This window comes from Ictalurus punctatus, chromosome 21 (genome assembly GCF_001660625.3).
Source record: "Ictalurus punctatus breed USDA103 chromosome 21, Coco_2.0, whole genome shotgun sequence".
NCBI classification, from domain to species: domain Eukaryota; kingdom Metazoa; phylum Chordata; class Actinopteri; order Siluriformes; family Ictaluridae; genus Ictalurus; species Ictalurus punctatus.
The window spans coordinates 20,059,851-20,085,000 of record NC_030436.2 but is presented as its reverse complement, the minus strand read 5'-3'; the positions used below and the strand labels follow the sequence as shown (position 1 = coordinate 20,085,000).

Genomic DNA, 25,150 nt, shown 5'->3' with positions numbered 1-25,150 from the left:
ACGTACTGTACATGCTGAAAAGTGAACATAAAGGATCACGTAAATGTGGCGCGTGCCATACACGTACACGTAACTGAAACGCGAAGAACGTTACACGTGAAAATGAAAACCATGTGCACTGCATGTGAAAAATGTGTGAAATATGAATTACAGTATAACACGTCGAGTGTCTAAAATCAGACTTGTGTCAAATCCGTGTGACTTTTTCAGTAAGGAAATGATGTGGATATGGTGTAGGCAATATATATTTATACACACACACACACACACACACACACACACACACACACACACTACTACATACTATGTTGGATATGACAATAAATGGCAATTTCCAAGCCCTGGGGTTGTTTGAGACTGGATAAGCCGACCTAGCATCATATTCCTACCGATAAAACCCTTCACTAAACCCCACCCCTAAACAGCGACTGGCCAATCACAGCTTGTCTACAGGAACAGGGTCTCATGTTTCAGCTGTTCAAATGGGCTGTTCAAAGTTGTGTATAAAGTAAAATGGATAGCAAATATGGAAAGCAAACATTTTGAGAGGAGGAGATTTGACCAATTTCCAACGGAATAAACTACGCATTTATTCATCGCGGAACTGTATGTATACACACACACACACACACATATATATATACTGTATATAGTTATATACACACACACAGACTGTGGGTGTATGTATATATATATATATATATATATATATATATATATATATATATATATATATATATATATACACACACACTGTGTGTATGTGTGTGTGTGTGTATACATATACATATATATACATATACATATACATATATATACATACATATATATATATATATATATATATATATATATATATATATATATATATATATATATATATATATATATACAAACACACACACATATACAGCCTGTGTGTGTGTATGTGTATATGTATATATATATATATATATATATATATATATATATATATATATATATATACATATATATATATACAGCCTGTGTGTGTGTGTGCATACTGTGTATCTGAACTTAGCAGTGATGTGAAGCTGAAATTACAATAAATAAAAAAACAGGATTCCAGGTCCATCATAAATACTATAAAAGCGTGTGGAGAATGAACGCGAGCTTGACGCAGTTTCAGTGAGGGAGGTTTTATTAATTTATTAATTTATTTCCGAGTCAGTGAGGGTCTGAGATGAATGTGGGGATTTCATTGGGCGTCTATATTAGTAGTAGATGTATTCGTGGGAGCTGATTGGGTCATGATGCACACCTGCACCTGAACCTATTTAATGGGCGTGGCTGCGCGCGCGCTGGTTCATACCGACAAGCTGGCGACGAGAGCGCGCTTCGTTTTAAGCTTTCTACAGGGTTCAGAGTTCGGGTTACTCAAAGTGCTGGGTGTGTGTGTGTGTGTGTGTGTGTGTGTGTGTGTGTGTGTGTGTGTGTGTGTGTGTGTGTGTGAGAGAGAAGTAAAGGAAACGGGTATAATTTAAGGACGACATGACGGCGTAAACACCGATCAAAGCTGTAGAGTTTCCCTCCTTACCTTTGCGCTCGGAACCTGTAGTCCATAACCCGGTTCTGAGATGTCGATCTGAAGTAGAACCAGCCCTGGGTCTGTTCTAAACGCCGTGTAGCTCCTTCTGTCCAGATCTCTGTGGGCGGGGAAACCCCCGGCGGGTTTATTAATAGCCCCAGAAGCTCCGAGAATATTTTTAAACTGCACCGAGAGTCTAAAATGTCCCCCATTACACCATCGAGTACGACCCGCTCACTGTCCACAACACGCAGAGTTACACACGCCTATATGTCCCGCACTAGCGTGCGCAAAAGTTTGTGCACCCTAAGGCGCTCCGGTTTTATTTATCGAGCACATCCAGAATGCTTTACATGCGCAGCGGGAAGGAAAAACAGATCAAGAAACAAGATGAAGTCGTTTATAAAACGAACAGACACGTAATTAAACACACAGAAGTGTTCACGTGAGAAAAGACAATACAGGCAGCCTAAAAGTTGTGCACCAGGGAAAATGAGACATGATAAAACTGGTTAAGATCTACAGGGGGATAAATGTTTATTTGTTTGTCAGTGTTCTAGTTACAGATGGAGCCTGGTGAAAGTCTGGTGCACGGACACAATGCTTCACTGCTCTTTTGGAAGGTTATGAAGGTGTTAAGATTTTGAAAAACTCTTCTAGTTGATTTCTAAAAGGAACCTTTTCTGGAACCTGTTAACATTCCTCAAAGTATTAGTGTGTGTGAGGTGAGAGAAGGATCACGGGTCAGTCCGTTGGCCTCTCCTAACTGGAGTGGAGGAATCATCTCGTCCTGTCTGCTCCTTTATTCCTTCTGTGACATGATGCAGTTTTAGGGATGATGTTATTGGGAGGATGAACGAAGAAGGCTCGTGAAGGTTCGCCCAGACGTTCCTTCATTATTACACACAAAACTGTATAAGCTGCAAACCGAAGTGTACGTTCATACTGTACAGAAGTTTTCGCCCATACTTCTCGACATCTCCATGCCACGCTCGGGCTTCTTCAGATCAGTCCTGGAGGAACGTTTATTTTCTGCAGCTTTAAATCAGAAATGATAGGGGTGCAAACTTTCGCTCAGCCTAACAGTCCAACATGTCTCACATCTCTCTTTTCAAAATGATCACGCTTGCACGGACCGGGGGAATTTGAGTCTAACCGACGGTTACAATTACAGAATGACGTCAGCAGTCGTCGTGTCTTCGTTACGTGTTTATTAAATAAACAGGAGGTCAAAGGTTAGACGCTTAAAACACTTCACACAACACAGGATTATTAATCACGTGCTTTAAGCTGACACCACGGGTATATTTCACACACATTCGGGTTAAAAAAGCGACACCTTTACAATCCGACACACTGTACATATCGATTATATAATATGCTATAATTGGTTTTGAATATGAATATACATGTACATATACAACATTTAAAAGTTTTGTAGATATTTTAAACAGTTCTCTCTCTCCGTCTCTCTCTCCGTCTCTCTCTCTCTCCCCCTGAGTAAGTGCACATCTTTCAGATATTTGTATGTATTTGAGATTGAAACCCGAGGAGGCCTATCTGAACAGGGCCACATCTGTTAAACTGTGTGTGAGTGTGTGTGTGTGTGTGGGGGGGACAAATACACCCACACACTCGACCCACAGATTCGACCCACAGACTCGGAGCAGATCCGTGTTTACTGCTGAAGGTCAGAGTCCATCTTCATCGGCTCTGAACGGGTGAAAACTGGAGGTGTTTTTGTGTCTGTGTGTGTGTGTGTGTGTGTGTGTGTGTGTGTGTGTGTGTGTGTGTTACTAGTAGATATGTTCTAAATCATTTGGCAGAAAAAAATAATATAAATATTAACCTGAGATTAACCGAGCTCCAGGCCGAAGCCAGACAGTGAATCTGTCTCGGCTGATCTGCTAACTCTGGAGAAGAGGTGTAAATCCCAAACAAATCTCTTCCATTTTTATATTTCCACTTTAACTTTCTACCACAGGTCGTGATGTGATATCATCACTGTATTAAATCATCCCTACACGGGTGTCTTTCGGCTAGCTTGCTTTACGGACCGGAAATTTTTTTTTTTTTTTACGATTTTACCGTTTTCACATTTCTTCGAAATGAGTCACTTCAGACAATGTGCAAATACGCTGCGTCACCTGAGATGTTCAAACGGTCCTAATAACACCACCGCGCACCTCGACATTCACGGGATATCGTATTACTGATTGCCGAAGACTAACGTGCGTTGATTACTGGAGGACTTTTTAGAACTCCGTGTGAAGTTATACAGCGAGCGGCCGTGACATTAAATCCACCCGCATAACATCGTGTAGGTCCACCTTGTGCCTCTGAGGCGTCGAGGCGCGGACTCCACGAGACCTCTGAAGGTGCGCTGTGGGATCTGGCACCGAGACGTTAGCAGCAGATCCTTTAAGTCCTGTAAGCTGCGAGGTCGGGTCTCTGTGGATCGGACCTGTTTGTCCAGGACGTCCCACAGACGCTCGATCGGATCGAGATCTGGGGAATTCGGAAGCCGAGTCGACACCTTCAACTCTTTGTCGTGTTCCTCGAACCGTTCCTGGCGCGTTATCCTGCTGAAAGAGGACACTGCCACTGTAACAGTGTTTAGGCAGGTGGTACGTGTCAAAGTAAGATCCACGTGAACACCAGGATCTAAGGTTTTCCAGCAGAACTTTTCCCAGAGCATCACACTGCCTCCGCCGGCTCGCCCTCTTCCCACAGCGCATCCCGGTACCGTCTCGTCCCCAGGAAAGCGACGCGCACACACGCACTCGGACTCCACGTGATGTAAGAGAAAACCTGATTCATCAGACCGGCCCGCCTCCGTCCATCGCTCCGTGGTCCGGTTCTGAATGTTAAAATGTTCTTTGGCATGCTAAAGAACTGGCAATTAATACGTTTTAAATATTTCCTAAATCTAAATCCGGTTATTCTTACACTACAGTTTAATGCTCCTCCCTGTAAATCTAAACAGTCTGTCAATATTTCACGGAAAGGGAGTAGGAATATTACACGAGTGGCGAATCAGTAATGCCACGGGACGCATTCCGTATGTAGATTTAGGGACCGTGGCGTCATTAGTGTAAACAATTCAACTTTTCTGTGCACTCGACTGCTGTCGTGCTCCTTCCTTAGCGCGGCTGGGTTTAAAAAATAATAAAAATCTCCAGCACTGGATCATAAAGTTTCTGAAACGTTCCCGTCCTCACTCACGGGCTCAGTAGTTACGCGTAGACTTTACAGCGCTGAGTGTAGGTGTAGAAGGTCGCAGTCCTAGTCCGGAACTGCTCATTACGACCACACACACGAGCTCCTGCTCTAAAAACCCGTGTAGGTAAAATACTTATACTGCTGCCTAGATTGTCTTCTGAACCCCCGTCGTTCAGGAGCGAAGGCGCTGAGTGAGAAGGAAAGACGTCTGTACAGGAGCGAAGCGAGAAGCAGGATTACACGACACCACCTACTCGCAAATAGATGAAAATGGTAGAAAAAACACAAACGTCTTGACTTTGGAACTGATACCGAGTCCCCCACAGACGCGAATAAATCAGAGGCGCTAACGTTTCCTTCCTTCATATGTACACGGTGTACGGACTTCATTTCATTACCGAACCCTGCTACGCGAGGTAAAGTCTGAGTTAAACACGCAGAGGGAGCGTCTCCTCTTCAACCTGCGGGAGTGTGGTGCATGACCACCGCTCTTTCTCACGGTTCCTCAACCTCTTCTCCAGCCGCGCCGAAGCTCTCCAGGTCCAGAGGAATCTCTTGAGCCGAGCTCCAAAGCTTCCCGGGCGCCCGGTGTGGAGGTCGACGAGAAGGCGCTGAGACTCTGAGGGCAGCTGGTAGAGACGTAGACCTTGAAACATCTCCGGTATGTCGAGTGTCTCTGAGTCCAACTGCACCAGAGCGAAGTGCTCAGCGGCGCCGCCCTGCAGGCGAGCGGAGAAAAGGGCGCCGAGAGCTGAACTGAAGACGTCGGAGTTCCACGCCCAGGGCGTGTTGCTCGCCTTGCCGTCTTCTCTGTTGGACACACCGCTCCAGCTTTCATAGCAAGCCTTGGCTCGGAGCACGGCGTCGCGCGAGAGCAGCAGCAGGGTTTTGCCACCTTGCTTTTGGACGTGCTGGAGCCGCGAGTGTAGCCACGGGGTCGGACCCATCGCGCTCACGGCCGCCCGATTCCACAGATCCAGAGAGACGGAGAACCCGAGCTCAGAAAGCCAAGTAGCAAACCAGCACACGGTTTCTGAGAGAGACGGATCGGAACCGGACGAGTACACGAGCAGAACTTCACCACGGAGGCCTAGTGAGAGAGAGAGAGAGAGAGACGGAGAAAAATCACAGAGGAAACATAGGATGGAAGAAAGGACACACGGATATGAAAATAATGGAATGCAAAGGCATGAAGGAACAAAAAGAGGGAAAAAGGAAAGAAGACAAATCGACGCAAAGACGAATGGAAGAAAGGAGAGGGGGAAGGAAAAAAATGAACACAAAGAAAGGAGCGACAAAAAAAAAAAAAAAAAAAAGGAAAAACCAAAGCATGGGAGGAAAGGAGGCAAGAAAGAAAGAGGAAGAAAAAAAGTTAGATATGATGATAATGATGGAGAGAAAGAAAGTAGAAGATGGGGGAGAGAAGAAGACGGAGGAAGAACGAAAAATGCAGAAAGAGAAAGGAAGGATGGAGGAAAGTGAGAAAGAAAAGTAAGCAGACGAAGGATAGGAGTTGGAAGACAGACAAAAGGACATATAGTGTCATACAGTAAGTACAGATAGTGTGTGTGTGTGTGTGTGTGTGTGTGTGTGTGTGTGTGTGTGTGCGCTTGATACCTCGAGACTGATGCGTTGGACTGGAGTTTGAAAGCCACTCTGTGAGAAGAACAAAGAGAGAGAGAGAGAGAGAGGGTGAACAAGGGCACTTTGTCCACAGACTCTCATAGCGAGTGGAGTGCATCGCTGGAATTATTGAGAGCATGGGTCATTTCTCTCTCTCTCTCACACACACACACATTGTATGAGATACTAGAAGCCTGGCAATAAACTTGACTCTGATCACATGGTATAAAGCTGACTGGACCCCACAGCACCTTAACCCTCTGTGTACCATCGCCCAAATCCTACCCACTCTCCACTGGCGTACAGGGTGGAGGGGTGCCAATACTTTGTGCCCGGCGACGATTCGGGTATTTTACCCACGTCACATCTCTTTCGCACATTCATCACAGACAGGACGTTTACTCACCTTCGATCCTGCTCCTGAACACGAGCACTCCTACCGCCAACAGGACGGAAATCAGCAGCGTCACCGACATCACGCAGATCCAACGCCCCCTGGAGGCTGAGAGGAGGAACGAACACGGGGAAGGTTATCCAGCGCAGTTACCGTCATTACCGTGATGCTCAGAATGATACGAGAATATAAAGTGCGTGTGTGTGTGTGTGTGTGTGTGTGTGTGTGTGTGTGTGTGTGTGTGTGTGTGTGTGTGAGCCAGTGAGAAGTAACACAAATCATGACGGGCATAAGAACAGAACTTTGTGTAGAAGGAAAGATGTTTACTCAGACACTCACCTTCACGCTCACACACGGGGCCGAACGTTTCTCCATCCACCTTAAACTGCAACACCACACACACACACACACACACACACACACACGCACAATGCTTATAGTACCTCATACTGATGTATAATTTCACTACTTAACAGATGTAAATGAGCGAGCATCACTCAGGCCTGATGGGAACTCTTACCATCACACAGATTTGCAGGTTGTTTGTGGTTCTAACGTCCAGGAACGCGCCCGACGTCTGTAATAAAACATGGCAGCGTCGTTCAGACTGACAGCAAACACAACAGCACTGATAAAGTGACCTCACTGCTCATTAAAAGTTTTTTTGTTTGTTTATCTTTCAGAAAAAAAATGTGACGGCTGTTTTTGTTGTTGTTGTTGTTGACGTTTTGTTGCTAATATGAAAAAAAACAAACAAACAAACAAAAAAAAAAACTCACATCTAATCTCACTGTTCTGTAATCTGGCTCCAGATTTTGGAGCTCAACCAGCTCCAAAAACCAGCTCCCTAGTTCAGTAGTCAGGGCGCTGATCGGCGAGGCGGCCATTTTAAGGGCCGTCTCTATCGCAAAATCGTTCCCGTGTAAATATAACTCTTAATTGCTGCCATTTCCTGTAGCACTACATGAGAACCACCGAGTACAAAACAAAGCAGCCTAAATAAACAAATGGTCGGTGTGTCCAAACATGAACATCCACACATGCCCTGCATTCCAGCACGCCCCTGTTACTACAACCAACATCACACCCGTGATTATTTACAGTGGCAGAACATTTGTGGGCGTGTTTAATGTGAACAAACCTGAACCTGGCAGACCTTCAGGACGAGGAGGAGAGTGTTTGACTGGAACCTGACACACCTCGCTCTGATACATACGCGTGTTCGATTTGGGGATTAGAAAACCGTATCGGTGCAAAATGAATCATTTTTTTAAAAACCCCAGCAGATTTCTCAAACATCATCAGTGAAGATTGTTAACGTGTGTGTGATAATAATCCTGGACTTTACGGTTAACCCTTAAAGAACCCTTTGTAGATAATGAAAGGAAAATAACGAGCAGTCGTTTGGAGTTTGTGCTGCACACTCACGCAGTTAAAAAAAAAAAAAAGGTTCTTTAGGGGTGCACTGTATACTTAAGTGTCCAAAAAAAAAAAAGGGTCTACATGGAACCCTTCTGATCGGAAACACTCGGTTCTACATAGAACCTGTACGGGTTTCCCAGAGTGTGATGGTTCCTGATGGTCCCACATGACGAACATAGTACTGATAAGAGCACACCCGGAACATTCCGGTTTCATCAGGGCGACGATCTGCTGAGGTGTAAGAGCGTTCACACTCGCTCGCTCGCTCACTCACCCACACCATACTGATGTTCTCTTCCCACCCGGAGCTGATGTTCCGTCGGAAACCGGGCACTTCCGTGCAGCCTCCACCCAGAGTCACGGCCATCTGGCAAGGCCACACCTCGGCCTCCAGCCTGCAGGGGGCGCTCATGTTCCAGCTCAGTGCTGGACGACCTTCGTTGGTCTCGGAGTGTGCCACGGAGAGTGACATGTTCCTCGCTGCGTTCCTGCTGAACTCTGCGTGGGAAACACCGCCGAGCGTTAGGATTCTGAGCTTAAAAAAGACTGCACAGGTTCAGTGCTGCGCTGTGAGTCAAATCCGTGGGAAAGAGTTTCTGTATTTATTCATTTTATTACTCAATTTATTTATTACCAGTACACACACAGTATCTCAGGCTCCATCTGGCACAGATTAAAAACACTGTACTTTACTGCATTTCTATTATTATGCCACTTTACCATTTATTTCTTTAAGCGTTTTTGTTTATTTTAGCTGCATTTTGTATGTATGTAAGGTGTTATATAAAGTTATTATTATTACTACAGTATTATTATTATTACATTATTATTATTATTATTATTATTATTACTTTATTATTATTATTATTACTACAGTATTATTATTATTATTATTATTACTTTATTATTATTACTACTACAGTATTATTATTATTATTATTACTACAGTATTATTATTATTATTATTATTATTATTATTACTACAGTATTATCATTTTCACAGTATTATTATTATTATAATTATTACTTTATTATTATTATTACTACTACAGTATTATTATTATTATTATTGTTATTACTACAGTATTATCATTTTCACAGTATTATTATTATAATTATTACTTTATTATTATTACTACTACAGTATTATTATTATTATTGTTATTACTACAGTATTATCATTTTCACAGTATTATTATTATAATTATTACTTTATTATTATTACTACTACAGTATTATTATTATTATTACATTATTATTATTATTATTATTATTATTATTACTACTACAGTATTATTATTATTATTACTACTACAGTATTATCATTTTCACAGTATTATTATTATTATTATAATTATTACTACAGTATTATAATAATTACATTACTACTATTATTATTACTACAGTATTATTATTATAATTATTACTTTATTACTACGGTATTATTATTATTATTATTATTATTATTATTATTATTATTATTATAAGTATTACTTTATTACTACGGTATTATTATTATTATTATTACTACTACTACTACTACTACTACAGTATTATTATTATTATTATTATAATTACATTATTATTATTATTACTTTATTATTATAATTATTACTTTATTATTATTATTATTATTATTATTACTACGGTATTATTATTTTCACAGTATTATTATTATTATTATTATTATTATTTGCAGTAGTATTATTATTAGTAGTAAGTGTTGGTATTTCTTGCTCATTTAAATAGTCACATTAAGTGTATCTTCTAAATGTGAAATCAGACACCAATTAATTGTAATAAACGAATTCAATTAATTCAACACCGTGTGCAACCAAAATATATGACGAATACATCCAGATAAAAACAAAAAATATAACCGCTCTAATTGGAGCAACGTTCATAGAAATAGTGTGTAATTAATAATAAGTTGTGCTTTTATATTAAGTTAATAACCAGCAGTGTGTTACTGTAGTGTGAAATACACACACACACACACACACACACACACACACACACACACACACACACACAGGTGCTCTACAGATTATATTACGGTGTATATATTTGTGTATGTCTGTAACTGTGTATTTCACCTTTGTCATCCTCAAAGGGGCAAGTTTCAGACCGGTAAGATTTTTCATATTCTCTGTGTTCCCTCCAAGCCTAACACACACACACACACACACACACACACACACACACACACACACACACACACACACACATGATGACTGATCATTAATTCTATGATATACTGTGATATTCAACATGTACAATATAATTATCAGTAAATTCACGGTGCTTCGTGGTCATGTTCTAATTTCTTACGTTTGCAAATAAAACACAATAACTGTGTAAATGATGATTAAACAGAAACATCTTATCTCCAGCACGTGAGACGCTGTACCTGGAAACACATGCAGTGTGTGACGGCGTGCAGGGGGATGATCCGGTCGCTCAGCTGCTGAAGACACAAACATGACGTCGTTTTGTTTTAGCACTTAATCCAGCTTCACAGGAAAAATCCAATATATAATATAAACTAATATCCAGTAGCCTCCAAGATTTAAGTTACAGTGAAAATCTGAGGGACTTTTTCTTTTCTAAGTCTGTTTTGACCTAGTTAACGCTTTCCTGCCTATAGATATCGGTGCGGTGTGATTTCACCCACGCTCAATCTCTGCCTAAAGAGAGCGCTGCGGCGGCACTTTAATCCTTCACTCTGTCCAGCTTCGTCCTTTCAAAGCTTCACACCGCCATAAACGCCATCGAACCTCGTCATCTCGCAGATGGAGGACTAGCTTTCTGTAGCTGCACTGCAGAGCAGCGTTCGCATCAAAGTCGTCCCCAATTTCGAATGAAATAACCGACCTTCGTCGGAACTTGCTGGAAAAGACGCTTTCGTTTTTAGGAGCTAACGGCGAAACACGATCGCCTAGCGTCACTTATGTTTTTATGTCTTTTTATTTCCTTTTCATTACGACGTGATATAAAACGTGCTTTAAGGGTCAATATGTACGAACACACAAAGCCATATCTAAAGAGGAATCATTGTTCCGTGAAGGATGGCGTGAGCAAACAGACGGGATCGGAGATGCGTTCAGGTCTCACCCGACACGAGCCCATCCCTTTCCGTTTCACACATATCACCAGCATCTCCTCGGGCTCGGCTTTCAGTTCCACCACGCCTCTGTCCCTGTTGATCTCTCTGAAGATTCTTGGAGCTGTAGGACATTCAAACCACAACATTTAGACTCATAACACTACTGAAATGTAACACTACTGAAATGTAACACTACTGAAACGTAACACTACTGAAATGTAACACTACTGAAACATAACACTACTGTAACGTAACACTACTGAAATGTAACACTACTGTAATGTAACACTACTGTAACGTAACACTACTGAAATGTAACACTACTGTAATGTAACACTACTGAAAGGTAACACTACTGTAACGTAACACTACTGAAATGTAACACTACTGTAATGTAACACTACTGTAATGTAACACATTGAAAGGTAACACTACTGAAATGTAACACTACTGAAATGTAACACATTGAAATGTAACACATTGAAAGGTAACACTACTGTAATGTAACACTACTGTAACGTAACACTACTGAAAGGTAACACTACTGTAATGTAACACTACTGAAATGTAACACATTGAAATGTAACACTACTGAAAGGTAACACTACTGTAATGTAACACTACTGAAATGTAACACTACTGAAATGTAACACTACTGAAAGGTAACACTACTGTAATGTAACACATTGAAATGTAACACATTGAAACGTAACACTACTGAAATGTAACACTACTGAAATGTAACACTACTGAAAGGTAACACTACTGTAATGTAACACTACTGTAACGTAACACTACTGTAACGTAACACTACTGTAACGTAACACTACTGAAAGGTAACACTACTGAAAGGTAACACTACTGAAAGGTAACACTACTGTAATGTAACACTACTGTAATGTAACACTACTGAAAGGTAACACTACTGAAATGTAACACTACTGTAATGTAACACTACTGTAATGTAACACTACTGAAAGGTAACACTACTGAAAGGTAACACTACTGAAATGTAACACTACTGTAATGTAACACTACTGAAAGGTAACACTACTGTAATGTAACACTACTGTAATGTAACACTACTGAAAGGTAACACTACTGTAATGTAACACTACTGTAATGTAACACTACTGAAAGGTAACACTACTGTAATGTAACACTACTGTAATGTAACACTACTGAAATGTAACACTACTGAAAGGTAACACTACTGTAATGTAACACTACTGTAATGTAACACTACTGAAAGGTAACACTACTGTAATGTAACACTACTGAAATGTAACACTACTGTAACGTAACACTACTGAAATGTAACACTACTGTAATGTAACACTACTGTAATGTAACACATTGAAAGGTAACACTACTGAAATGTAACACTACTGAAATGTAACACATTGAAATGTAACACATTGAAAGGTAACACTACTGTAATGTAACACTACTGTAACGTAACACTACTGAAAGGTAACACTACTGTAATGTAACACTACTGAAATGTAACACATTGAAATGTAACACTACTGAAAGGTAACACTACTGTAATGTAACACTACTGAAATGTAACACTACTGAAATGTAACACTACTGAAAGGTAACACTACTGTAATGTAACACATTGAAATGTAACACATTGAAACGTAACACTACTGAAATGTAACACTACTGAAAGGTAACACTACTGAAAGGTAACACTACTGTAACGTAACACTACTGTAACGTAACACTACTGTAACGTAACACTACTGAAAGGTAACACTACTGAAAGGTAACACTACTGAAAGGTAACACTACTGTAATGTAACACTACTGAAAGGTAACACTACTGAAATGTAACACTACTGTAATGTAACACTACTGTAATGTAACACTACTGAAAGGTAACACTACTGAAAGGTAACACTACTGAAATGTAACACTACTGTAATGTAACACTACTGAAAGGTAACACTACTGTAATGTAACACTACTGAAAGGTAACACTACTGTAATGTAACACTACTGTAATGTAACACTACTGTAATGTAACACTACTGAAAGGTAACACTACTGTAATGTAACACTACTGTAATGTAACACTACTGAAAGGTAACACTACTGTAATGTAACACTACTGTAATGTAACACTACTGAAAGGTAACACTACTGTAATGTAACACTACTTCTGTAGTTTAGCACGTCATCGTTCCTCTTCAGGTGGATTTACAGCCGACGATTTTGTGCAAGTCCTAAAAGACTTCTTTGCTTTGGCGTTGCGAGTTGAGACGGACAACGGCAAAGTTCTGTTGGCGTGAGGAAGTTCTGATTAAAACGTCGGCGTGCGAGTGCTGCTACGGCGCTCGTCTAAACTACGGAGAATACCGACAAACTCCACCGGCCTAAAATCATACGACGTGAACCCTACTTTAGGAACAAACAGCATTAAAGTTAGCCTTTATGGTTAGCCGGTCCGTACAGGATTTCACGCAGCTTGGCGGAAAACTACTTGAACCGCACTCGCGCAAAAATAGTTACGCGCGGACTTTCGCGAGCGCTGTTTGTTGGTAAACGAGACCTGTGAGCTGTACTCGTGTTCGGTAGTTGTGAGAGGTTGCAAGCTCCACAGAACACTGTGCTGGATTTTGTGCTCATTTCTGTGATGGGAAATTACCATCACAGAGGGACTGATTACCAGCCCTTCTACTGTCAATGTTTTGGGTTTTTTTTTTTCTCTCTCCACACATAAGAGCACCGACTCGCACTTCCACGGTACGTGTCTCATCGTCTGGAAAATACAATAAACCTTGTGAAAGATTATTCATGTCCCACATTCACCGCCCCAGTCTGATGGCTGCAATTTATTGCTGTTTGTCCGGTAAGTAAGGGATCATTAGACCGAGATAATCAGTTCGAGCTCGCACGCACGCACTAATCTGGATTTCAGCAGAAGGCGATTAATCATCAACCTTCTTATTGCCATGGCAGCAGTCGAGGACAAACAAAACAGGTAGATAATTACACGGTAGAGTGACACAAGTAAATCAGATACTCACTTTTACATTCCTCTATATCAGAAGAGCACACTGTGGAGGAAGAGAAAGAAACACCAGGCTTAGCGTTACCCAAACACTTCACACTGCACCACCAGAAACATGCATGGAATCTGTAAGCAGGAAATATGTCGATATGCACTTCCCGGAGACCCGAAATGAACAGGTCCAGTTACATAACATTCTCTGCTTTAAAAAAAAAAAGCAAAAAAAGTTCCACACTAACACGACAGGAACGTTTAAATGCTCAACGTTTAGTCTTTACTGGTCTCTATGGCTGTAGATTAGACACGGCCGACGGGCCTCGGTGGTTTCGTTTCAGTCTTTCACTGGATAATCGACTTTAAACGCTATTTCTTTTAAACAAGTCCTGTTGTTGCTCCACTAATCAGACCAGAGAGGGTAAACGGATTTTTAGAGCAGGGGGCGTCCGATCTTATCCGGAAAGGGCCGGTGTGGGTGAGGGTTTTCATTCGAACCAAGCGGAAGCCACACCGAGTCTAACGAAAGCCAAGCGCGACTAATTAATCAGGTGGAATCGGGTGTGGCGTGATCGGATGAAAACCCGCGCTCACACCGGATAAGATCGGACGGCCCTGTTTCAGACCGTCATTACACTGTTGGAAACAGTCCACCAACAGTCTCAAAATATTTTCAGTTTCGGTGTTAACTTTAATCTACATTTAGAGTATTTAGAGGTGATGTTAAATGGCCATCGTATATTGTATTATTGTATATCGTATTATTGTACATTGTATATTGTATTATTGTATATTGTATTATTGTATAATTGTATATTGTATTATTGTACATTGTATATTGTATTATAGTATATTGTATATTGTATTATTGTATATTGTATTATAGTATATTGTATTATTGTATTATTGTATTATTGTATATTGTATTATTGTATTATTGTATATTGTATATTGTATTATAGTATATTGTATTATTGTATTATTGTATATAGTATATTGTATTATTGTATTATTGTATATAGTATATTGTATTATTGTATATTGTATTATAGTATATTGTATTATAGTATATTGTATATTGTATTATTGTATATTGTATATTGTATTATTGTATATTGTATAATTGTATATTGTATATTGTATTATAGTATATTGTATTATAGTATATTGTATTATTGTATTATTGTATATTGTATTATTGTATTATTGTATATTGTGTGTTTAATGTTGAGTATGTGCACTCAATCTGGCCTGTGTTTCAAGTTCCAGCGTGTTGTGCAAACATCACAGTCAGTATCAGCTGGCATCAAGCCGTCAGATTGTCTGAGCACTGTCACAGCGCCACTCTGCCACTGAAGCACGTCTGACACGCCGAGATGAAGTTCAGTCTTACCCGAGTTGTGCTGCGGGAAGTGAACGTCCCGTGACATATTGTTCACCGTGACAGACACAGAGCTCCCCAGGAACACGCCCTCGTGCACCACCACCGTGACCTACACAAACATTAACAGGGTCTTGTGGAGGGTTGGACAGATGGATGCATTCAGCCAATACGCTACATAAACACATTCCAGGAAGGACGTGTGTAGTACAATACTTAAAGGTTGTTTTTTTTGTTTTTTTTAATTATTGTAACAACCAATGGGCTAATGTTAGTTATCGCCAAACATGTATTCATTTTATTACATACATTATTGCAGTACAGCTAACTGTACTGCTTTCAGTCAACACCCGCGGTCCAGGAAATAAATCACTGAGGGAACGGACAAAAAACAAAACAACCCCTTTAACCTTTTTAAACGAATGGAATTGATTTAAGGAGAATGCAAACTCTCTAGCGTCATGGAGCCTCTTCGTTTTTATAGATGTTCCTAATCCCGGTTCCGCCCCCTCCCGAAGGAATTCTGACCGATCCTGTCCACTCCCGAAGGAATTCTGACCAATCCTGTCCACTCCCGAAGGAATTCTGACCAATCCTGTCCACTCCCGAAGGAATTCTGACCAATCCTGTCCACTCCCGAAGGAATTCTGACCAATCCTGTCCACTCCCGAAGGAATTCTGACCAATCCTGTCCACTCCCGAAGGAATTCTGACCAATCCTGTCCACTCCCGAAGGAATTCTGACCAATCCTGTCCACTCCCGAAGGAATTCTGACCAATCCTGTCCACTCCCGAAGGAATTCTGACCGATCCTGTCCACTCCCGAAGGAATTCTGACCAATCCTGTCCACTCCCGAAGGAATTCTGACCAATCCCACAAGCCTTCGAAGTTATTATTTCTGTTTTCACTTCCCCTGACATTTTCTAACAAATTTCTTTGCTCCCATTTCACAGAATATAAACAAATCTGCCATTTAACCCTCAGCGACCCTGCGTGGGACGAAGCGTTTAAGCAGATTTTACACTATAATTTTTGCTCCAATTTTGCTGTAATCAAAAAAACTTGAGATTTAAACCTCTATGAACCTGGCCAGAATAAAGTAGCTACTGAAGAGGAATGAACGAATGAATGAACGAATGAAGTGAATGTCTTAATGTTAATGAACATGGCCTTAATTCCTGCGAGCCTCATAGCTGACCGCCCACTCCCAGGAGTTTGTTCTGTTTGTTTTCCCCCTCAGTCCTGGATTTATTCTGGGATGCGCAACAGCTAATCGGCTGCAGTGATGCGCTTGTGCTCACCTCAGATTCTCGGTCCGTCCATGTGTCGGATTTCACAGTAAAGTTGATCCTCTTGTAGGACTGAAGATTTGGCGCAGACGTGTAGGACAGTGTTATAGCAGCTGTTGTGAGTGTAATGAGAGAGAGAGAGAGAGAGAGAGAGAGTTAATACATGGTTTATGAGTAAATATGAGCCTGAGGAAGCTCAAAAACAGGCGATTTTTATGCAAACACGTGCACATGAACACACTCTGTTAGATTCCACATGGGAAAGATTTTGTCAAAGGAAAAACTAAAAGGTACACTACCTTCTACACGCACGATACTTACAACGGGCAACACGTCCGTTCGAAGTAAAAGCTACTTATTAAAATGACGTTCTGATCCAAAATGAACTTTTCTTAGAAACAAATTTCAAGCGTAAATGTTTATCCAAATGTCTTTAAGAAATGGAAAAAAAATTAAAAAAAATAAAATCTGTGTTCAAAGCGAACTTGAAAACCACGCTCTGATCTGAAGCAGTAAACGATTTTCCTCACAGCCGGTTTTCCTCCTTCTCAGAGTCGCCCCTCGTGACGTTTTTACTTTAAAAATGAACGAGTTTCATTTGCAGGACTCGCAGAATCGAGTCCGAGAGGACGCTTAGTCGGGAATACGGTTCAGATTTAGAACATAAAACGGTTTTCCACGCAATTAGTAATCCCTGAGCTGCAAATGGAAAGACATTCCCACACACAGACACTATAGTCGCTCACCACGGGCCCCGTCTTCAGAGTCTTCTGGAGTTTCTCCGCTGACGTCGTCGATTCGGAGGATTCGGAGTTGGATCCGGATCCTGAGGCACGCTCTGCATTTCTGCGGTGCTCTGCAGCACAGGGCGGTCTCTACGTCGAGAGACAAAACTTCCACGGGGCCGAAATCACGTGGAGGAACCACAGAGTTGGAACGGCTGACTCGGCAGTTTCTCAGACCCTGTCACACACGCACAAACGTACGACATTAACGTCACGTGATCCCGTGCGTTTATTTAACCAGGAGAGTCAGCAGATAACACTGAAACATAACTCCAGCAGGATTTTAAAAAAAAACAAAACAAGAGCGTTCATACGGAAAACGTTCCAGTAGTAACGGGTTGAAACCTGACACTGGAAGGGAGTTCTCTGGTTTCAGATGTTTCTACACGGCCTTCCGAGATGCTGGAGTGCAACATCTGAACATTCGTTCCTTCAGCCAGTGTGCAGATGCGGAACTCGTTCACAAGTTTCTCGTTTTCCTTTCTTCAACAGTGTGATGTTCAGTGTAAAGGTCTTAACTCGGAGGTGTCTGTGAACGTGCAGCTCACCTGAGAGCAGGTGATGTTCTTCTGCAAGTCATATTTCTTCAGATCTGCTGCACACATTAAAGCTCCAACCAGCACGAGGAACAGGAAGCGCCACGGAAGGGACATGGCTTGGCACCTTCGCTCTCCTCACCCTCGCAGCCAAAAAGAAGCAAAAGAACAAGAAATATATATATATATATATATATATATATATATATATATATATATATATATATATATATATATAAAATTAAATTATTCCTCAGCTGGTAATTATTCACATGATTAATTCTCATAAACTATAAATCCCTATCTTTTTTTTTTTTTTTTTTTTTTACATTAGTTAACGTTGTGCATCTTCTAGTTGTGAATCTTTCATGCATATCACTTTGGACTCGAAATGACAAGAGCTGGGCTAGACAAATAAAATGATCACTATCACTAACATTAACAGTGGAGTACAAACATTTGCATGCCCTTACTTCGAAATGATGAAGCCCAGCTACGATGTTTAATGCAAACTGGGTTTTAGAAGCGGACTATCGCATTTCTCACACACCGTCCGTACGGTCAGATAAACATGACAGGTCACCCCCTTCTGCAGCAGGGTGAAAGGTCAGCACGCGCTCGTTTAGGCAGCACGAGTAAGGACAGTTTTACAGAACACTACACGACACGACACTACACAACACAACACAACATTGCATACCACAACACTACACGACACTACACAACACAACACAACACATTACCAAACACAACACTACACTACACAACATTACACAACACAACACATTACCAAACACTACACTACACAACACTACACATTACCCAACACAACACTACACTACACAACACTACACATTACCAAACACAACACTACACTACACAACATTGCATACCACAACACTACACGACACGACACTACACAACACAACATTGCATACCACAACACTACACGACACGACACTACACAACACAACACAACATTACATACCACAACACTACACGACACGACACTACACAACACAACACAACATTACACAACACATTACCAAACACTACACTACACAACACTACACATTACCCAACACAACACTACACTACACAACACTACACATTACCAAACACAACACTACACTACACAACATTGCATACCACAACACTACACGACACGACACTACACAACACAACATTGCATACCACAACACTACACGACACGACACTACACAACACAACACAACATTACATACCACAACACTACACGACACGACACTACACAACACAACACAACATTACACAACACAACACATTACCAAACACTACACTACACAACACTACACATTACCCAACACAACACTACACAACACAACACTACACATTACCAAACACAACACTACACTACACAACATTACACAACACAACACATTACCAAACACTACACTACACAACACTACACAACACTACACATTACCCAACACAACACTACACTACACAACATTACACAACACATTACCAAACACAACACTACACTACACAACATTACACAACACAACACATTACCAAACACTACACTACACAACACTACACAACACTACACATTACCCAACACAACACTACACTACACAACACAACACTACACATTACCCAACACAACACTACACAACACAACACTACACATTACCAAACACAACACTACACTACACAACATTACACAACACAACACATTACCAAACACTACACTACACAACACTACACAACACTACACATTACCCAACACAACACTACACTACACAACATTACACAACACTACACAACACAACACTACACATTACCCAACACAACACTACACTACACAACACTACACAACACAACATTACACAACACAACACTACACATTACCAAACACAACACTACACAACACAACACTACACATTACCAAACACAACACTACACTACACAACACAACACTACACAACATTACACAACACAACACATTAACCAACACAACACTACACTACACAACATTACACAACACTACACATTACCAAACACTACACAACACAACATTACACAACACTACACATTACCAAACACAACACAACATTACACAACACAACACTACACTACACAACACAACACTACACATTACCCAACACAACACTACACAACACAACATTACACAACAACACTACACTACACAACACAACATTACACAACACAACACTACACATTACCCAACACTACACTACACAACACAACATTACACAACACAACACTACACATTACCAAACACAACACTACACTACACAACACAACATTACACAACAACACTACACTACACAACACAACATTACACAACACAACACTACACATTACCCAACACTACACTACACAACACAACATTACACAACACAACACTACACATTACCAAACACAACACTACACTACACAACACAACATTACACAACAACACTACACTACACAACACAACATTACACAACACAACACTACACATTACCAAACACAACACTACACAACACAACACAACATTACACAACACAACACATTACACAACACTACACTACACAACATTACACAACACCACACAACATTACACAACACTACACATTACACAACACAACACAACACAACTACACAAAAATTTTTCTTTATTTTTGGTAGCAGCAAAATTTGAACTTCTGATTTATTATTATTATTATTATTATTATTATTATTATTATTATTATTATTATTATTTCAAGAGTTGAACGGATTATCTTGTTCCACTATTTGATTCGTCATATGCACAGATGTGTATATTAACTATCCATGTAGTGAGTCACTTACCAACCCACGGAGCTAGTTAATCAGGTTATCCTGCGAAAGGCCTTTGAGATACTGTTTTTTTAATGCCAGAACTTTTTTTTTTTTTTAAGTCAGAAACAAACAACAACAACAACAACAACAACAACAAAAAGTATTGGTATATTTTCTTTTTAACCCTATATTATCTATAATGTTCCTGATTTTGGTTCACATGTAAACAAAGACACACAAACACCGTAATAAAGTTCAAGCTGAGCATCTAAATGTAAATATTTAAACCACGATATGTTATGATTATTATGATTATTATTTGTTAAAATAAAAGCAGATAAATAAAGTTATAATTCTTTAGGAAGGCGGGTGACAGTGCATGTGATAATATAAGATGATAAGATGATCACGCTCTATAATTACAGCGGGGTTAGAGTGCGACATCAGATTTCATGCTCAGCTCGGCGCGCGGAAGTCACGCGGGGCAACAAACCCGTCTCGCGCTCAGCCGGACACCTGAAATCCCGCGCGTTCAAATCCAGCCCAGGTGTTCAATCAATCAGTAAATAAACAAACAAATAAACAAAAAGGGAAAGATCTTGTCTATGAACTAAAATAAGAGAAAGTGTGTCCGAATCGTTACCCCGCTCTTACCTGTGCTGTGGTGGACAGGTCTCGGGCTGCGCTCGCAGGTAAGCTCGTGACGTATGGATTCCCGGAAGTGGGCGTGCCTTATTCCTAACTCAAGGCTCATTTTATTTTTGTATTTTTATTTAATTTTATTACATACGTAATAAACAGTCTCTATTACAACCCTCATTATAACACGGTGTTACGAGCAGTACCAGGTTAGAACACTTAACGTTAATGATAAAGTCTTCATAACTCTGACCGTCTCCACAGCGTTAGTAGGCTATATTTCCATAGAAACGGGTGACGCAGTGAAACCTGAAGCCACGCCCACGGTGAGCAATGCTCACTATGCACTGTACAGTAGCATTCCCGACCACATCGTGCGCCACTTGTGTGCACCGTAAACAATGGGTGCGAACTATTGCGCAATACGTTTAAGTAAGGCAGTATGTTTAAGACCCAGTTCCTGAGAAAAACATGCACTAGGTGTGTGTGTGTGTGTGTGTGTGTGTGTGTGTGTGTGTGTTACCGTAAACATAAGGCAGGTGACTCAGAAAGAGGACTGGACTTCTATATCAACAGAAATCCACAACACAACAGATAGCTAAACTGGATTTTTTGGGGGGTGTTGTTGAACTAAAAACCTATCAACCATTACAGGGGATGTCTCTTTCTCTCTCCTGTTCACACTGAATCCTTTCAGTCCAGTCAGTGTGCCGAGTTTAATCCGGTTAATCATTAATCATTCCTGGGGTTTGAAGTACACCTTTATTCACTGGGTGACATCATTTGGACGGCTGTGTTGTAATCCAATAAAGGCCCCAATGACAGATTAAAAAACACTTAATTCTGGTGTCTGGGGTAAAACATTCACTGGCCATTTTATAACACACACTTACTACACTTTTACAGGTACAGACTGACTAGGTGTGTCTTTTGCTCTGTGCAACGTACTGACCCTCAACGCTCGCCTTCGGTTACACTAACCACCCCTGAGCAGGTGTTACAGTATTATGGTGGTGATTTATTATCGGTACAGCCTTGACCCTGACATGGTAGTGTGTGTTGATTGTATGGGTGTATCAGGTGGGTGTTGTTGTTTTTTTTTTGAACACCTCATTGGCATCAACCCAAAATACCCAGCTCGAAACAGAAAGCAAAGCTGCCGGAGAGGACTAGTGAGAAATGTGTCTGGAGAAACACCATCTTTAGTTTCATTCATTTAGTCTGATTTTACAATCCGCAGACTCCTGTGTGGGGAAGCAGAGAGGGTAGGGGCATCCGGTGTTAGCCAGCTGGTCTTACAACACACATGTAATAAAACGACGAAGACAGCGGGACAGTCAATATTTGAGATTATTCTGATTGCCCATAAGTATCATCATTATTGTACACTTAGCTCTACAGCTATGTGTAACTGAGTAAAGACATCTACAGGCCTATTATGTTTATTAATATGTTGTTGTTGTTGTTTTAAATACAGTTCAATGTCTATAGTATGTGGAAATCTTAATGGAGTTCATGCTTCATGTATAAGTGCCCCAAAAAAATTTTGTTAAACCAACACAACATGTCTCCTGGGCTTGCGCTTCGTGCCAGAGTAAAATCCCCGGTGTTGATTTAACACCCAGAGTGTTGAATTTACACCCTACAGCGTTTAAATAAGTCCAGTGGTCATAACGGGTGTCAATTCAACACTCGGGCTTTTCCTGCGTGGACACCTTGACCACATCAGAGACGTGGAGATCATTTTAAACAGCTTGTCCATCTGTCCATCGTTTTCCCGCATCGCGTAGATAGCCGAGTTAACTAACTGATGCTAGCGCCGTCTACCGTGTTAGCCTGTTTGTTTAGCTACATCTAATCTAGCGCGTATTCGAAGCAAACATAGCGATCTCATTATGTCGGACTTTATCGAGCGTGACCTATGATGCATGATTTTATGATCGTTTAAGCAGATCGCCCATGGATGCGGTTCAGGCGGTCGTGCTAGTCGGTACGGCTGGACCAGATATCGTTCTTTCTTTTTGTTAATTATTTCATACTCCGGTTTTGCGGTTTGGCTCAAACAGCGTCTTGTCTCTGTCGAGCTCACAGCGTGTCTACTACGCAGATACGTGGCTTTCAGCGTAGGCACACACTCTGAGCCTGAATGTTATCACAGATCGTTTTAACGCACACACTCTTTCTCAGGCCTTAATTAAGCTTCACGGCTCGCCCAGCCTTATCGGAGCCTCCTCAAACATTTGCCAGTGCTTGTATTTAATAAAGCCCCAGATAGATTACTATGGCGTCTTTACTGTACAGATAGCTGACTCGGAGTGGCACACTCTCGTAAATTAAATTCAACAGTAACATATGGCACCAAATAAAAGTCAGAGCACACCTGTTGTAAAGGGGACGGATTGTAAACACACTAGCGTTGGAGATAAGTGGAGATTTCACAGGTAACCAGGTCATTAGTTTTATCGGTGTTATTGCTAAAAGGTTTGATATGGTTAATAGATTAATTCCAGGTGTGTTGCTGAAATTCTTAATACTTAGGACCTGTCAGGCAGGTGTTTGGTACATTTATAAAGGAGTTATTTGAGTGTTCATTGGGTTTTCCAAAAAACGGTTTTATTTCTGAAGCATTTTTAAACAAGAGGCGGACACGTCCCGAGGTTTTGGTAGCTTGGGAACCCAATCGATGTGCCTTAATTATATGGTATCTAATGTGATGTCATAATGTACAGCAACTACTTACACCCATTAATAAAGACTGAGAGTTTGGGTATTCGTGTTTTGTCATTTTCTCTCGACACGTTTAACCGCAAGGCGACCGCACGTCGCAGGGGGGTTACGTGACGTTGTGAACACGTTATTTTGTTGTAGCTTCAGTGTTCGCACGTACCACGTATCGTCTGTCATCTCTGCACCGTGTTTAACCTGCCTAGTAAAAACTCTTCTGCAGACCCCCAGCCGTTGTGTGTCGTGCAGCAGGTGGTGGGATCCAGAAGCGCTCGCTATTTCTGTTTTCTTCCCGGTTTCCGAACCTAGTCGTCCGGCGCACACGTACAAATGAAAAACGCAAAACCCGCGTGTCCGTATCGCCCGCTCTGCGTTATTACTGCAGCCGGAATAAAGGCTTATGGAAAATTTAAAATTTAATGGAAAACACATATTTCTGCTGCGTTAGCCTTGCACGGCGACGGTAAATACGCGCAAACGTCACTGTTACATAAGACACTAAGTAATAGATCATTTTGAAGCAGACTTTAGTGGGTTTCCCCCCCAGAAAGAACGAAATCTGTAACTTTGAGCAGATTTGCACATCCTCGTATAACAGGTCAGGTAGCATGCTCTTCGACGTTAGCCTTTGTCGTGTTTACCAGTCTGACTA

The 25,150-nt window shown here is 40.9% G+C and overlaps 2 protein-coding genes across 9 annotated transcripts in view; both read right to left on the bottom strand.

Moving 5' to 3' along the window:
* The window catches only part of LOC108254763 (protein disulfide isomerase CRELD1), an 8,688-nt gene extending 6,094 nt beyond the window's left edge, over positions 1–2,594 (bottom strand). For all 5 annotated transcript variants that reach the window (XM_053674150.1, XM_053674148.1, XM_053674149.1 and 2 more), the window contains exon 1: positions 1,559–2,594. In XM_053674150.1, coding sequence (XP_053530125.1) covers positions 1,559–1,761 — 203 coding nt within the window. In that variant the 5' untranslated portion in view covers positions 1,762–2,594. The remainder of the gene's footprint in view (positions 1–1,558) is intronic.
* Positions 2,595–2,743: 149 nt separating this feature from the next.
* il17rc (interleukin 17 receptor C) lies at positions 2,744–22,115 on the bottom strand. 4 transcript variants are annotated; one of them, XM_053674144.1, is made up of 15 exons: positions 21,790–22,115; positions 18,337–18,467; positions 17,750–17,966; positions 17,016–17,116; positions 15,726–15,825; positions 14,355–14,384; positions 11,325–11,437; positions 10,621–10,677; positions 10,307–10,376; positions 8,485–8,708; positions 7,309–7,365; positions 7,128–7,173; positions 6,801–6,896; positions 6,389–6,427; positions 2,744–5,861 (listed from the first exon to the last, which is right to left on the bottom strand). In XM_053674144.1, exons 2-15 carry the CDS (start codon positions 18,439–18,441, stop codon positions 5,200–5,202), a joined length of 1,917 nt encoding a protein of 638 aa, XP_053530119.1. In that variant the 5' UTR covers positions 18,442–18,467; positions 21,790–22,115; the 3' UTR covers positions 2,744–5,199. The 4 variants fall into 4 exon arrangements, with proteins under 4 accessions (XP_053530119.1, XP_053530118.1, XP_053530121.1 ...); XM_053674143.1 differs by lacking the exon at positions 21,790–22,115 and adding an exon at positions 21,166–21,783; XM_053674146.1 differs by lacking the exon at positions 21,790–22,115 and adding an exon at positions 21,166–21,783 and having other exon boundaries at positions 10,621–10,674.
* Between the last annotated feature and the right edge of the window lie 3,035 nt (positions 22,116–25,150).